Source organism: Pseudochaenichthys georgianus, chromosome 16, assembly GCF_902827115.2.
Source record: "Pseudochaenichthys georgianus chromosome 16, fPseGeo1.2, whole genome shotgun sequence".
In the NCBI taxonomy this organism is placed as follows: Eukaryota; Metazoa; Chordata; class Actinopteri; order Perciformes; family Channichthyidae; genus Pseudochaenichthys; species Pseudochaenichthys georgianus.
Window position 1 is genome coordinate 31,083,592 of NC_047518.2, and position 17,714 is coordinate 31,101,305.

The following is a 17,714-nucleotide window of genomic DNA, read 5'->3' on the forward strand; positions in this document are numbered from 1 at the left end:
ATCTCTCTGAACATCTTGCTCACTTCATTTCTAATTTTGTTTGATGAACATCTGTCATTGGGTCTTTGCTTTTTCAATAATCCTCGACTTGTTCTCGACGTGATCCGAAACAGGCGACCTCCTCGTAACAAAGTCTCCTGCTTGTGTCCTATTTGTGAAGCTTGCATTATGACCTTTTTAAGTTCTTGCTGTGCAAATATTGGGGGGGGGGGGGGCATTATTACATAATGGCAGCTAATGCTGCAGGACTCACATGCTGCTGTAATTTAACTTGTCATAATTTTTGGCTATTTCAGAAGTGTTTTTGCTAAAGGCTCTAAAGTAAAATAAATAATAAAAGGGCCTCTTTAATCACTTGACCAACAACTAATCATGTTTTTAGACAATTTCATGGGCAGTAGCTCACTTTTTGATGAATGCAGTGTAAGTAATGAGGGTACTCGACAAGTGCTGAAATAAGGACATGATCTGAATGCTCTATTTTGTCTGAAAGCCCTTGGAGTCCGTTGTTGCCAGTTACTGTGTAACACCATACATAAAGTGAAGACATAGTCTTAGTTATTTAAATAGAGAATGATTGTGTCCTCATTCTGTCTGAATGACTGAGATGAAGAAATAATGACTTTGCTACTTTGAAATCTCCACAAAGATGCTAGGGCATTCACTCAACAAACGGATCAAAGGATCCAGTGGCAGCAGAAATGGGTCATCTACTGCATTCGGGGCTTTTTAAAACACAAGGAGTTCCATCTGAGACAGGAAATCGAGCCATCACCCTCAGTGCATCACATTAACTGTTCAAAATTGTGGTTGTTTTCCTCCGATGCAAAATGAGCCAGAATACCAAGTGAGTTTGGCAGAAAAAACTAAACTACGGTGTTCTGACAGTGTCGCTTCAGTACCACTTCAAAGACTGCAGAGGTGCTTTAATCCACAAAGACACAGGAGTTAAAAGAAGAAGAAAAAAAAACATGCTCAGCTCATACATTTCCTCATTTATACAAAATCTGAGTTGCTGGAGGTGAAGTGTGGTGGCAGCGTCTAAATGAGAGGTTTCTAAATGAAGCAGAGCTGTAATTAGCACTAATAGCTCATCAGCTGCAACGCCTCGAGGGGAAAGACAACCAGACTGAGGAGCAGAAAGCAGTCGGCTTTAGTTAGAACACATTTCTAATGATTCGGTAAGGACCTAATGTGAGAGCGGGTTATTCATTACATCTAAATGCCATTTAGCTGATCAAAAGATGTGTGTGAGCGATTGACCACAGGTTGTTTTGGTTGTCTTAAAACACACTGCCACGCTACTCTGGTTTTACCCATAGGTTTACCCCTAATGTGAAACTGGTTATGCAGTGTGTATGCTAATTAGAGAAGCTAATGACACAATGTGGCACCAGTCAAGGGCAGAGGGTTTAAAGCTAGGGTTTAAAGGCACTATGCACACAGATATAGTTTCATATGTGTTGCTCTGACATATTCAAAGACCATTACATCCATGTCTTTAAGGCATCTTGGTACTGTACATTGATATTAAAATGACATTGAGACGTAATGTGAATTAATGTCACTGTAATGACTGAGGCATGAGTTCACTTCATATCTCTGTGTACAAAAATAATAACGATGATCAGTCTAAGTGTAAGAATAACAAATAGATCAAAACATCTACCTCTGGAGAGTTGTAAGGCTTATTTGCTTACCATTTGTACTTCATTTTTGATTTGTCACTTGCAGTGCAGTTCAGTCTATAAAGTCGTTTATCAAGAAAAACTGCCAAATATTTTCAAGTTTCAGCCTTTTGCATATTCAAATGTGCTGCTTGTCTTTTGTTCCAGCAAAACAACAGGGCTTGTGTTGGGCATGGTAGTTGGCTGTAAACACTACATAATTATAACTTTATCAGAATAACTCAAATAAATAGTTCAACATGTTGGAAAATATGTTTGCATACTCCACTACTTGTCACAGCATGGCTACACTGAGCCTATTGCTCTTTTTTGTTTTTTCATCAGAAAGGTTTGTGGATTGTACTTTTTCTGGTACAACCTCAGTTCAGACTTCACGCGAAATAAAGCAACACCAGAGGGGAAGTTAAAGCACTGTGGCCAGCTAACAGTTAGAGAACACCAGACATCCTGCACACAATGAAACTACCATCAATAGCCATTGCAATATTCGGTTCACTCCAAACTGAATTTGTTTTTAAAGCAGCAACACTACACCGTGCACTTGAGAAACTGCACACGGTAATCTGTTTGGTTGCCAATGAAAGGATTATGCGAGTAAGGGAGTTTAAGATGATCTCACAGCAGTTTTGCTTTATCAGCTCAGAACCTCGCCTACACTGAGGGGGGAATATCTGGCGTGGAAAACAAAATAAAGAAAATGTGTTGTTACCAGGAGTCAGTCATGTTGAGCAGAGCTGTGCCGTGACACATGTCTGATATCCATGTGCTACATGTTAAGCAGACAGGTGTGGCTTAGGGGGTAAAGAATTCATACAACAAATGAAAGGTTAGTGTCTTAGTTCTGGTCACAAGTGTCCTCGGGCCAGGTTCTGAAACCAAAATTGTTCTCCACCAATAGTGTGTGAGTGTGTATATGTTGTTTGTTTAAAGGTCCCCTATTATACTGTTTTTCATCAATATATAATAGGTCTCAGATCATTGCAGCATCCCATAATCCCCTCAGCCCTGTTTCAAAAGTGCTGATTCTCTGTCTTTTACTTTAGATGGAAATAAGGAGCCCCTCCCCACGCCCCTCTGAGAGATATTTGGTTAAAAAGAACACAATGGTGCTCTAGGAGGAGATTCAGGTGATAAGGTTGGGGGGGGTTACTTTGGTTTGTTATGGGCTAAAAATCGTTATGACATCATAAAGTGGCCAAAATCTGATCAGCTCATTTTCAGACAGGTTTTGATATAAATGGATCAGGACAAAAAGAGAGAGAATCTTTTTTCCTGAAACCTTCAGAATCTCTTTCCACAGAGGGGACACGTGTTGATGTATAAAAGACAGGAACAAGTGGATTTAGCATAATAGGTCCCCCTTTAAATCAGTTTGAAAAACCACTTTGTAGAAACGTCAAGTCATGGACTCAGGGTGTTATGGGCCTGACTATTTCTTGGCCAGGGACAGTGAATCTATGAGTCTACATTATGTATGTATGTGGTGCTCTCCTCTTGTTCAAACTTCAGGAACCTAGTGTACCTCTGAATAAAATCTTTCTTAACTTAACCTTACCTTCCCTCCCTCCTGTTCCCCTCCTCTTCATCCTTTTCCAGCCTGTGCACGATGAGAGACCTGCCGCTGACTGTCCAGTCCTGCGTCCTTCCCAAAGACTGCCAGCTGACCGACTGGATCCAGTGGAGACCCTGCTCTAAAACCTGCTTGGACCCCGAGTCTCCCATAGGCAATCGCACTCGGAGCAGACAGGTGGTCCAGTTCCCTGTGGGCGAGGGGGCGGAGTGCACACCTCTGGAGGAGTTGGAGTCATGTGAACCTCAGGGTGAAAGCGTGCCGCCCTGCGCAACGTAAGTTCCTACTGATGAAACGGGGGCGGGAGCTCAGCAGGGAGTCAGCACAGGCCTTTTGAATTTGAGTGAAACTGTAGATGTGTTTTTCATAGCGAGCACTCGACAGGAGCTCGTGTTTCATGGGGATACAATTGCATGTTGGGTTGTGATAAGACCCTTCTCTTTGGTTACAGAATTGTTAAAAACCCTGTTACAGTGCACCACACTCTGCAGGGATTATCTCTGTATGCCTATAAAGCTGATGCAAAAACATACAGCAGAGTGAATGTCTGGTATTGAAACTGGCTCATGCTGCACACGCTTCCTGTTGGTTGTGCTTTATCTCATATCACCAAGCTCATTTGTTCTCCTGGGTGTGTGTGTGTGTGTGTGTGTGTGTGTGTGTGTGTGTGTGTGTGTGTGTGTGTGTGTGTGTGTGTGTGTGTGTGTGTGTGTGTGTGTGTGTGTGTGTGTGTGTGTGTGTGTGGGTGTGTGTGTGTGTGTGTGTGTGTGTGTGTGTGTGTGTGTGTGTGTGTGTGTGTGTGTGTGTGTGTGTGTGTGTGTGTGTGTGTGTGTGTGTGTGTGTGTGTGTGCATGCGAGCGTAGTAGGCAGCATATGGAGATAGATTGGAATAAGTGCTTGGGCTGGTGCCAGACAGAAAGTAGAGACTAATGGAGGGAGACTGCAAAGATATTTTAGTCCCACAAACTCTCTCCCTGCACACACACACGAACATACACTCACATACTTAAACTATAGGTCCCCAGATGGCCTTTATTCCCTCAGTTTCACCCTATATCATCCTAACACAGCTACTGATAAAACATTTTCTCATACTCTAATCCCGAGAGTGTTTGATTCTCTATGGTAGGCATTTAATTCTCTGTTTAGAAATAGCCTTTTCAGACCCACATGATTCCAAGTTTCAGTTTGTATGTTGTCCCCTGACACTCATTACCGATAGTGAATTGTGAGAATTAAACAAATATCCATAATTATATTCAAAAATCAAAGTCCCTTGTTTCTCTGAAAAACAATTGTGTCGGGTGAAACTGACTTTTGAAGTTTGTGAAAGGACTTGCAAACTGTGCATACTCTACTTGTTATTTTGTTTATTTCATCTTAGCATCATTAGAAATGCATCATAGATGTTGCACAAGGAGCAAAAGCAGGCTTAAAAATTAATTGAAATAGAAAAAAGAAAAGAAAATGCATCCAACTATGCACATGAAACAGGCATGTTGTATCTACAGAGTATTTAGTGAAGGATAATGTTGTTTCTCTTTCCGCCTGATTTAAAATGAACATTGTGTTGCATTTTGATTAGGGTTTGGTAGACAGTTCCATAGGTGTGCTCCTTATATAGAGAAGACTGATTGTATGAAAGAGGTTTTAGTTAATGCAATGTGACAGCGTATATTGAAGCCTGTGATTTGACTGTACTGTCGTGCTGGTGTCTTGTACCAAAGTCATCATTAAGCAGGGAATGAGTAAGACCATTTTAAATGAAGCTTTTACTGAAACGTGCAATTTATCATGTTTTCAGAATAAGTTATCGGTAGTAAATGGTTGTTACTATGCAACACATCCTGAGGTGCTTAAGTTAGATCTGCAAAATGAACTTCTGTACTTTGACACTTCGCGACACCCACACACAACATTCATATGCTCTTCCTCTGTAGCTACACCTGGAGGAGCACCGAGTGGAGCGACTGCCGGGTTAACTCGTTGCTAAGCCAACAGGACCGTAGACGTGGCAACCTGACAGGTCTCTGTGGTGGAGGCTTACAAACCAGAGAAGTTTACTGCGTCCAGGCCAACGCTGAGCTTCTCAAATATCTCAACGACCTCAAACAAAAGGAGAAAGGTAAGAAATCATTATTCTGTAACATTAATGCATCTCATTAAAAAAAGTCCACTTTTAGTGCTGGGATGTAAATATTTAGCTACAAGGCTCATGTCATTATTAATGCTCATCCTAAATACTTTTCTCTAGATACTTTTTCACTGACATTTTTTGAGAGGCATCGCCAGTCTGAATCATTTGTACAGTCTGTGTTTATTTGCCAAACATGATCAGTGTACCAGCTGTACTGACATTAGCTACAGTAAGCTAGCAACCTATGTCAAAACGTGCTGCTCTTCGCCTGCTCAGTTTTTCCAGGTATTTGTGTTTTTGTCTCTTGTTTTTGTGCTCTCTCCCTGTCCTCTGTTATGTTTGTATCCTCAGGTTGTTCATAAATTCATTTTTGTAAATTGCACATTTTTGTTTTATTGATCTCACGAGGCTGTGTAGCATCTTCCTTCAATACTGTAACCAAAGTCAACAGCACATTTGCATAATGTCAAATCTTACCCCCGCACACAGCATAGCTTGAAACGAATTAGCTGAACTCTCAAGTGTAACTCAAATACATTTGATCAAGCGCAGTTCTCATGACAACTTACATCCGTCAAGCCCCCACACTGTGTGTGAGAACTTCAGTCTCTCTGTGGATTTGTAGCAGATAATTGCAGATCAAATGCTTGCAACAGAGGTAAGCCGTCATGTTGACTGATGTCCAAATATACAATGACATACACATTTCCATTTGTATTAATAGTCAATGTGTGCTTTGTTTATCTTCTCTCCTTTTCATGCTGTTGCTATTCTGTCAGGTGCAAGTTTTCTGTTAACATTTAAAAAGCCTTCTGCTCACTTCCTTACCCGCCATTTTACTTAGCAGATGTCATTTAAAACAAGGATTTTGATGCCTGTAAGTCCAGCTCTGACCTCACTGGTCAAAGGCCTCCATTTTTGACACTTGTCAAGCCAGCTCAGAGTCAAAGCTGCCCTCTTAAGGAGGGTGTTAAAGACATTAGATGAGGCTTATGCAGACCAACAGTGTAGATCGCGTGAGAGAGGGTGCCAAAGTCTAACCTTTCTTCTGAATGTGGAGAGTTGCTCCTCACGCAAACAGCTTGAAGATCAGTCTGTCCAATATGGTGGGGTTTAGTGCAGGTGGTGGATGTATGGAGATGTTCAACATTTTGATATTAAACTTTAACAAAACAACATTTTAAACAGGGAAACACAGGTAAGGAAATTAAAGATGGAGTTATATAATAAAATCATGTTCAATTATTATTAAAGCAATAACTTCATTGTCAATAATTTCTTTTTTGAACAGGGGAATAAAGGCTTCTGTCAATTTCAGCTGACATATGCTGTGCTAGGTTTTGCTAGGTAAAGTTATCTTCAATTTGTCATGTCGAGTCAAAAAATGTATACATTAAAGAGTAATACCCTAATCAAAGAATGATGAGAACTCAGGAAGGACCATTCGCAGAAACTTGATGCAACTGGAAAGCATAATACACTGCCTTCTTTTTTAAATACTAATGTAAATCTTAATGTTGAATTCATTCTTGATGGATGATTTTTGAAGGGAAAGCTGGCAGTAAAGCATGGTTTCTCAGAGTTTAGATTGATCTGCAGTCCTCTGTGTATCAGCCCTAATGAAAGAATAATGAGTCTCCAAGATTAAATCCATCGACAGACAATGTCCGGACAACGCAGACTTTACAATAGAAGAATGAATATTTCATGTGTACTTTGTGATATCGTATGCCCTCCCTAAGCGCTGTAGTGGCTACAGGACAAGTGAAAGCACACAGTTATTGTAGCTGCGTTGAAACTGCAGCGCCTTTACATGATAAAGCACCTATAACCTCTATTCAAATACAGTTAAAGATGCATCTATACAAACAGGTTGAGAGCAGTGTCAGGGCTAGAGATGTGCGTGACGTGTGTTGGTGCAAACAGTCACACACACATACAATCTGCACACACTTCTTATCTTCTTGGCACAGGATTTATTTCCCCTCTGTTGGGGGGTAATCTCCCAGCATACTACTGAGACCAAGAGGCAGGCAGTGCTCAGTGGAGTCTGCTGCAACCAACGCTCTTCCTCCCATCTCTCATGAATAAAAATCACCATGTAGGCAAAGATCTGGCATCGGTTTACCACCTCCTTATCCCGTACAGGGGGTTGCTCTTATCTAACCAGTACTGATCAGTACTGCAGCCTAAGAAATGTCATCTGGCACTTCCTCAGCTAAGGCTCAATAAGGTTTGTTTTATTTCTGCTCAGCTGCTGGAGTATATGGATTCCTTTACCAGATTGAGTTAAAAGCCCTTTAAAGGTGAATTAACACTGAGTGTAGCAACTAAGGGAGATTTATTCAAATATGTAAGTTCATACTGTCATTGCAGGTTAAACATTTATTTGAAACTCACACCGCACCAAAATTACAGTTTGATGCTTAAATTATGAAAGGAAAAGTTCACAACTTTAGAAAATACCTTAACTGTATTCATTTTCTTTCTGGGAGAAAAATGTATGTAAACGTAGGCGTGTTTACTGAAGAGTTGGCGTTAGGACATGGTTAGCCTATTTTAGCATTAAGAGCTAGCTTGGCTCTGTCAGAAGTTTAAAATATATCCTCCAACATCTTTGACATCTCTGTCATATTTACACCATGTTTGCTGTTTGTTAAATGTGTACAAAAGAAATCTAAAAACTGTTTCTAACCTACAGACAAGCCTTATGGGATGCTACACACAGTCACTATCTGTCTGTGGTTTGACGGATGTTTAACCATTTATTTTTTTGTTTTACCTTACAGCTGTTGGTGTATTTTTATCCGAGAAAAGCTAGCTGTTTCCCCTGCAGCAAATTGTTTTATGCTACCCCAAGCCAAAGACATCCTTACTCTTAACAGATAGACATGAGAGTGACATACATGTTTTTATAAATCTCAATCTTAGAAAGACTGCAAATAAGCACAACATTTTGGACTTAAAAAGGCCTGGAAAAAGCCTAACTTTATTCAGTCTCAAGTTAACATGTCTGGAATCAGATGAATGTTTCTCCTTTAACACACACATATGTATCCTGATAAGATATCATGGTCAGTAAAGACATGGCGTTTGACCTAACACCATGAGTCCAAATGTGTCATATCAATATAAACTAACCATCAAGGAATCATCAACAGACCAAATAAATAAAAATATTGATTTAATTATAAACAAGCCCAGGATATGAGGCCCTGCTGTCCTCCGGCTGCTGTAGCATTAGTTTCTTCTGTGCTGTTTCCCCCTCACTGTGTTTGTTTGACAGCGCCTTGGTCTCCCTGGTGTGTGCGTAGCTAATAGTGCTATCTCCCCTGTAATTACAGCAGGTCAGACCCAAAGACAGCAGAAGCCTAGTGTCCCCCCTCTCCTCTCCGTCACCTTCCAGATCACAGGTAGGTGTTTTTAGTTACGCTGATGACCAAACTGCAGCCTCTCTCTCTGCTTTATGCCTCCCAAGTCTCTCTTTTTTCCTTTTCCTTTACTCCCTTCTCATTGTCAGTCTCTCTTCATTATATACCCTTCCTTATTCTTTCATATCTATCCTGGATTCCTCTCCTATCCACATTCCTTGTCTCCTCTCTTCTTTCTTAGTCATGGTTTCTCCTGCTTATTCCCTCTTATACCTTCTCCTTACTCTTCTCGTCTTAGTCCATGTTTCTTCTCTCTCTTAGCCTTATTCTTCACTTTGCTCTTTAATATATAATGGATCAAGGGAAAAAAGAAAGACATGTGGTTCTGACAATTCATATATTGATTTAAACACTTTTGGCGGTTTGTGCCCCCCCCCCCCCCCCCCCCCCGTGAGGCTTAAGATTTCTGATGACTTCAACTGTACTCCATATTTCAACAAAGTTAGAAAACCCCGACTGCTACTCCTTATCCTGACAGCTCAGTATTATCGCCAAATCCAACAAAAGGACAAGTAGTATTACAACAAAGTTCTGTATTCTCACTTCAAAATCCGGGCAGAAGAGTTGAAGCTTTGCTCCCCCACAAACAGAATATGGATGGTGAGACGTTTTCCACCGCTGCAGACAGTAAGCCACACTGGCATGAGGGATTTTTTTTTTCCCATCCGAAAAAATGTAACTCAGTGGAGAGCTCAGTGTAAAATACCAATAGAAGAGCAGGAAAGAGAACTTTTTTTCCTCCACTCTGTTGGTCCTCAATGTTGTATTCTCAAATGGATTGATGTTAAAAGATTGAAGTCAGTGTAGTTCTCGAATGAGATGTGGATTAACAGTAGCTCAGCAAACTCAGTATTTGACTTTCAGTGTATTTGTAAGAGGAATTAGCCATTTTGCATTTCAAAAGCCCCACTTGCCTCCTTCCCTTGTACAGTTCTGAGGGAATTATGATTCAGCTCTCTCGACTATGTGAGGCTTTAAGCTCTTGGATGTCTTGTACGAGCAGTTGGAATACAGGAAATGAAATGCCTCAGGTTGAACATGTAAAGAGATTTTTTTGTGTGAATCACTTAATATCCGCCATAAACCGAATGTATCACTCACTACTTGAAACGTAGAGATCAATCCATCCTTATAATTTGCCAAGTCTTTTATATGTAGATTTATTTTTATAACTTTCATTCCACCACTGATGTCTTAATTTTGAGCATCAGAACTTTGAAATATCTCAAACAGATGGTTCCAAGTCAGTGTTTAGCTTTGCTGCAGTGCCATCAAATTAAATTGAAATGTACTCTCACTAACAGGTGTTAATGGAGTTTACAACATGAGATAAAACCACCACCACACTCACTTTAGAGTAGCTCATGTCTTAGGATTTTTATTACATTTTGACATCAAAGTTTGTTTAGCTGACTTTCACACTCTTCAATACCAATACAACATGCCCAGGAGAAATCTGGGATAACTATCTCCCCACACGTATCGATTGCATTTTAGAATGAAGTCTGATTCCCAGCTGCACATGTCTGCCTGTGTGTGCAGCTGGAAAAGGGAAAGGTTTAAACAGAGGGTGGAGCTCCAGGCCGGGGGTTCAACCTGTCTGCTGAGTGAGAAGGACTCACTCTTATCACCAATGACGACCTGCAAGCATTGAGGCAGAGTCCTGTCGTGCTGCTGTTTTTAGGAAGACATTTAGAAAAAAACAAAGCAGCACATGCAGTAGTTGGCTTAGAACAGTCTCAGCTCAGGGGGTAGCTTGATCATGTCTAAAGGTAACACAATCAACCTACCGTTACCTCTATCACTTAATTCTTGTATCTCATGTCTTTAATTTGTATTGTACATGTAATGTTGTGGTGTTGTTGGCATTTTGTGCGATTTACTTTTACATTCTAAATGCTATTATTTACCCCGACAAAACCACAAAACGTAGACAAGACAACATGTTAGCGGGTGAGTTTTAAGGGGCCAATAGGTGGATTTTGTTACCTTTGGATAGAGCCTTGCCAACTGTTTCCCCCTGTTTCCATTCATTGTGCTAAGCTAAGATTAACAACTGCTGTCGAGACCAACAAACAAGAGTAGTATTGGTCTTCACATCTTACTAATTTCAAAATAGCAAATAAGACTGTTTCAAAATATGTCATATTTCTCCCGTAAGGCCCTTACCACATAACTGCCACTTTCTGAGCTCTGTTCTGACCAGGCGATCCCCTTTCTTCATCTCTGTTTTTATATTTCCCATCAATCTCCACCTTCTCGTAACATATCAGACTAAAAAAGAAACATAGATGCACAGCTCTTGAAGATACAGAAGCAGTAGTTTGAAATGAAATAGACACCACCATGCATATTTTATGTGAATGCATAAATGCATAAACTCTGTATCTTCAGAAACTCCACACATCAAATGTATTCATCTTGGCACGATTCATCAGATATTTAGAAATGTGTTTTTTATTTCCACAAAGTTTCTCAGTGGGAGTTTAGACACAGCTTACCAGTTGCATCACAGAAAGGGGCTTTGTAAATCTCGGCACGACTAGGGACAGAAGGTGCCAAATTACACCTCCTGGTATCAGTATGAGCCAAGACTTTGTCACTGCTCTCGTGCAACTTTAGTGTTGTATTGTTGCATCCTCTCCTGTCTCAGGTGATGTCTGTGGGCAAGGCTCCAGTCCACAATGTGTTATGTTACTTCCAAGGTGCTGCATGAGATAATAATTGCAAATGTATCATTGTGACATGCTTACAGTCTGGCAATAAACAATAAAGGTATAATAGTGTTTACTTCACAAGCATATTGCGTTTTTCCCCACCGTGGTTTTGCTCTCTGTGGGGACTCTAAGGCTTGGAATAACAGTACATAAGCATTTGTATGTCCCTTGTTCCTTTTTATTATTATGCTGGTAAAACTTCCTCACATAAAGACAAACCAGAATAGCATCAAAGTAAAGCAGGTTCATTTTTATCAGCTGCTTATTTTCTTTTCCTTTTTGATCATCTACAAAGCCTCCCTCCCAGTGGAAAACAAGCTGTGTGAGGGTTCGATTCCCAACAGGTCCCAGCTTTGCCAAATCCCCTGTCCAATCGACTGTGAGGTTTCCCCTTGGGGGGCCTGGGGGCCGTGCACCTTCGAAAACTGTGATGATCAGGCTGGAAAGAAAGGTAAGACGACACAGTCCCAACTGGTGATAATTATGATTTATTTTGAACCTTGCTATCTCAAGCCTCTTTCAATGTGTGAAGCTTCTTCTGATTTGCCCACCTACCTTTCCTTCCCCTGTGTGTTAGTTTTCCTTTTTTTGGTTCTTTTGAAGATAACAATGTTATAAATAAGCATCATTTTTCATTCCCCTATCAATCTGGCTGACTACTTAACTCTGTGATAAACAACAATGGCCTCCTATTTTAATTTCTGCTTTTGTTTCTATTTCGTATACCAGCGTATTGGATTTTAGATGTAATATACTATTTATCATAATTATTTTCATTTCCTTTACCGAGACTCTCTCTCTCTCATGCATTAACTTGAAAAGATAAGGTTGTAAAATAGTCAATGCTTTGTTTTTACAGTGTAGTAAAGATCCACTAAACATTTTATATAAGCTCATTTTGTTTAAGAGATCGGTAAAACATTGTCGTTGATTCTGATTGCATTCATGAGGATGGAATCTTCCTTATTATTATTTTTATTACAGAACACGTTCAGTATAAACTATACCTTTTAATGGCTTCATTTAGCAGTTGTTCAACCAGATGATTCACAGTTTGGATAAAGTCAAATGTTCCTGCAATATTACACACTCATCAAATACAATGTGTGTGAAAGAGCAAGGGAGTGACCAACGTTGTGTTCACTGAAGCCTATACAAAATGTCACTGTGTGATATTCTGATATTGAAAAATATGTTATCACGATATTTTCAGGCAGTATCACGATAGACGATATATATCACGATATTTTTTCATGTCGGTTATTATGGTTATTTTTCAAGTTACTTAACAGTACAAGCACCTACAAGGTAACAGAAACTAAAACAAAAAGGAGTAACAGACCAGAATAGCATTTCAAGCTGGTTTTATTTCAGAAATGAAACCCTGAATGAACAAGTGAGCAGTGAACATCAATAAACATGAAAAGGAGGGTAAAACATAACTAAGTAAAACATAAAACATCAATGAGGAAAAGTCAGTGCCAAATAATTAAAATGTAAACTTTAGACTTGAAGTGTAATAAAAGACTTTAGCATAACTGAAGGGAAAAACATAAAACGCTACAGCGTCAGTTATGTCTTTCCACCGTTTGCTAGTCTTTTCATAAGGAGCCCCTTTATGAAATGCCTGCCCTATGGTTGCTCGCTGCAAAGAAAGGGGGCGGGGACTTTGGGAGCGTGTCAAACAACTCGGACTGAACGCAAGCAGAGGTGCGCTGACATTGTGAAATCGATCGGGCTTGATATATGGTGAAATTAAAATCAGTAGGTGAGGCTGGGGGAGCGGGAGGGGAAGAGGCTCTCCGTCCGCTGTCATAGCCCCCTGCGCCGCGCACGGAGAGCCTCTTCCCCTCCCGCTATTTTTTTTTTTTATCACGATAGGACGATATCTCTGAAAAAGCATATCGTGGAGACCTAATATCGTCACGACGATATATATCGTCATATCGCCCACCCCTAGGAAGGGGACATAAAAATGTCTGCAGCATTGAACGTCCCAACGAGCACAGTGGACTCCATCATTTGCAAATGGAAGATGCTTGAAACCACCAGGGCTCTTCCTAGAGCTTGCTGCCCAAACCAAACTGAGCATCGGGGGAGAAGGACCTTAGTCAGAGAGGTGACCAAGAACCTGATGGTCACTCTGACAGAGCTCCAGTGTTCCTCTGTAGAGATGGGAGAACCTTCCAGAAGGACAACCATCTGTGCAGCACTCCACCAATCAGGCCTTTATGGTAGAGTGGCCAGAAGGAAGCCACTCCTCAGTAAAAGGCACATGAAAGCCCACATGGAGCAGCTAGAGGACTCTCAGACCATGAGAAAAACAAATTGTCTGGTCTGATTAAACCAAAATTGATCTCTTTGGCCTGAATGCCAAGAATCATGTCTGGATGAAACCAGACCTGGCCAACACCATCCCTACAGTGAAGCATGGTGGTGGCAGCATCATGCTGTGGGGATGTTTTTCAGCAGCAGGAACTGGGAGACCAGTCAGGATCAAGGGAAAGATTAAAGCAGCAATGTACAGGGAGATCCTTGATGAAAACCTGCTCCAGAGCGCTCTGGACCTCAGACTCGGGCAAAGGTTTCAACAGGACAACGACCCTAAGCACACAGCCACGATAACACAGGAGTGGCTTCGGGACAAGTCTGTGAATGTCCTTGAGTGGCCCAGCCAGAGCCCAGACTTGAACCGGATTGAATATCTCTGGAGAGATCTGAAAATGGCTGTGCACCGACGCTCCCCATCCAAGCTGATGGAGCTTGAGATGATCTGCAAAGAAGAATGGGAAAAACTGCCCAAAGATAGGTGTGCCAAGCGTGTAGCATCATACTCAAGAAGACTGTAATTGCTACCAAAAGTGCTTCAACAAAGTATTGAGTTAAGGGTGTGAATACTTATGCACATGTGATATGAGTTTTTTATTTTAAATTCATTAGCAAAAATGATTAAAACACTTTTTTAACTTTGTTATTATGGGGTATTGTGTCTCGAATATTGAGAAAACAAATCAATTTAATCAATTTTAAAATATGGCTGTACCATAACAAAATGTGGAAAAAGTGAAGAGGTATGAATACTTTCCGGATGCACTGTATCATCAGTGGTGGAAGAATGACTTAGATAGTAGAACAAATTCAGATATGCAAACATTTCAAAATATTCCATTACAAGTTAAAGCCCTGGACTCAACTGAAGTAAAAGTACACAAAGTATTATCAGCTAAATGACCTTCAAATAAAGTAAGTCATTCTGTAAAGCTATAATTTATACAACTGTTTTTCTCCACTGGTGAAAGTGTTCTGTTAAATTATTGTTTTTAGATTAAATGTCATTGAACATGTAGAACAGTTACTGTAAGGTGTGTTGATTTTGAGGACTGTATTTTGATGTCTTTATACTCTGCAGGTTTCAAACTCAGAAAGCGACAGATCACCAACGAGCCAACAGGAGGGCCGGGGAACTGCCCCCACCTGGTGGAGGCGGTGCCGTGCGACGAGCCCAGTTGTTACGACTGGAAACTGACCGGCCTGGATCCGTGTGTTCCTGAAGAAGACAACCAGTGTGGCCCCGGCACTCAGATCCCTCAGGTCCAGTGTGTCAACAGCACTGGTGAGAAAACACTTCAGTCGCAGTTCAAGTTGATTACAGCTGTTGCTATGCTTCATAATCTAAAAGGTGGTAACATGATTTAAAGGTCGCCTATCGTGCAAAATGTACTTCCTTATGTCTTTTATACATAAATATGTGTCCCCGGTGTGTCAGGGAACTCACAAAGTGTCAGAAAATAAAACCCTCTCTCTTTTCCTCCGTACCCAAATCTCTAAGAACGGGGGTACAACGGAGCTGATCCACATTTGCTGCCGAGATGACGTAATATCGGAAATGTGGGTTGGCTTTACACCCACGGCCCTATCAGAAACATCGCTATCAGAAACAATGCACGACGTGTTTTGGATGTAATATGGTCTTTGTTTACATTAGCAAGCGTCGCTCACACTCAAAGCTAACCTGTACTGGAGAGAGTATGTGTAAAAAAACAGGAAATAAAAAAAGGAACTCACCTTGTGGTAAACCCGCAAGAGAGAAAGCCTTTGAGCGCCATACTGTTTCAGAAATAATCCTTGATGTGGTTTAGAACATGCTATGGCGTTTCTTCACGGCAGCATTTAGCTGAGTATCTTGTCAAATTCTGAGCAGGCACAAGCTTCCCCCCCCCCCTTTTTTATAAAGCTACGGACCCAGAATCAGCACTTCTCTAACAGGGCTGAAATAGAGGGATATGAGGCATTGCTAGAATGGGTGATCTGTTTGGCATTTTGAGCAAAACACTTCATAGACATGTTTTTTATAATTCTTTTATATATCTGAGACCTATAATATATGCCTAAAAATAGCATGATAGGAGATCTTTGAGGCCTGAATGTGCTATTGTTAACACAATGCGGCGCCAGACAGTACAGTTAAGTCTGTCATTAACGTTTTAAGGGTGCAGTTAAGCCCAACCCCCGATGTAACCAAAGCCACAAAAGATTGTACAAATTATTCCAACAAAGAACCTCATTAGAAACAATAAAAAACAAGGTCAAATTAAATGTTTAGCAGATCTAATTAAATTGTCTTTCGAATATTTTTCTACCAAAATTGAGGACAAAATAAATCTTGAATCTCTAATCCATTTCAAAACACACTTTTTTTTCTTCCACATTTCAAAAAGATTTGTTATCAAAACAAAGCATTACTGATGTAACTTAATGGTTTGTGTTCCAGAGTTTGTGTTTGAGACTAAATGGTGTATTGAAGAGAGTTTAAAGTCCAGCAGAGGATACATGTAAATGACCATCAGAAGGGTAAAATATGTGACTGTTCTATGTTCTTGGTAAGAGTAAAGAAGGGTCAATTGTCTTAATTAAGTAATGAGTAAAAAAACAACATATTATTCCCCTAGAGACAGCACTTGTTGATTGACATCATCCATCACAATTCCTACTTGCTTCTTCATACCTCTTACAGTGTGAAGTGCTTTCTGACCCACCTCTATTAGCAATAAGAAGTGCAGGTCTGACCTTGTGTGCAACATCAAGTATTTTCCAAGATCACCCCTCCACTGACCTTCGTACTCTGGCAGTAGACTCTGTACATGAGGAGATTTCAGGGACTCAGCCCCATTCATCAACTGTGTGAGAGTTCTCTCCAGACTCCTCTCCCTCCAGGCGTCCTTCCTCGACTCTCTCTCCTCCTGTTAAACCTCTCCTACTTTAATGCTTGCTTGATTCAGCATTGCCACGCTGTGTCTCATTACAGTCTTCCTCTCTGCACGCACAATTAAACCTTACTCTCGCTAAATCAAATCAATCCTCAGTGGCCCCAGGTCTTCCAGTATCTAGTGCTCTTTGCTGCCTCTGATTTTTAGAGCTATGCTTTTTAACTCTTAATATTTAATATATAAGGTGCAGTGGTACAGATACGTTTTCCAGACTTTCCTTTTGCATTCAGGTTGTGAGCAAATGTTATACAAAATACATTTGATTTTTATTCTTCTGGCAAAGCGTAGATTACATCTATGAGAAAATACTAATATGTTTATTTATGTAAAAATACTAATACTACAGTCTCATTTCACAGTAGTGTATTATAATATGTAATGATGTTGGTATCACTAATACATAGATGTAATAGTATGTTGTAGTTTGTATGTGGGAACACATTTACACTTTGTATACTACTGGTTAGTAATATAGTATTGTGTCTTTAGTAAAAAGTTGAATATTTCCTCTGAGATTTAGTGAAGTAGTAGTATAAATAAGCATGACATTGAACCTGTTAAGCCCGAAGGTCCCCGCCGACGGGGACCCTGATTTTTTTTATACACACTCACACAAATATTTTTAATATTTTTTTAAGAATCTTTTTTTTTATTTACATTTTTTTATTTACATTTTTTTAATGGAATGAATACCTATAGTGACTATTCAATGTAATACAATGATTTTTATAGTCTGGTATCTGAAAAAGGTCAAATGGCACTGATGGGCCCAAATGGGCCCAAATGTGCCCAAAGCTTATTCCGCCTGGACTTTATTTTCATAAACCTCTCTAAAAAGGTCAAATGTCACTTGTTTTGCCTCAATCTTGATACAGGGTACTTATTATATGTTATAATTTGGATT

At 40.2% G+C, this 17,714-nt stretch overlaps 1 protein-coding gene across 1 annotated transcript in view; it reads left to right on the forward strand.

Annotated features, from left to right (window-relative positions):
- thsd7ab (thrombospondin, type I, domain containing 7Ab) overlaps window positions 1–17,714 on the forward strand; it is a 155,402-nt gene that overhangs the window by 51,439 nt on the left and 86,249 nt on the right. The window contains exons 3-7 of the mRNA XM_071205920.1: window positions 3,285–3,533; window positions 5,199–5,383; window positions 8,740–8,808; window positions 11,839–11,994; window positions 14,953–15,156. Of these exons, the coding sequence (XP_071062021.1) occupies window positions 3,285–3,533; window positions 5,199–5,383; window positions 8,740–8,808; window positions 11,839–11,994; window positions 14,953–15,156 (863 nt within the window). The remainder of the gene's footprint in view (window positions 1–3,284; window positions 3,534–5,198; window positions 5,384–8,739; window positions 8,809–11,838; window positions 11,995–14,952; window positions 15,157–17,714) is intronic.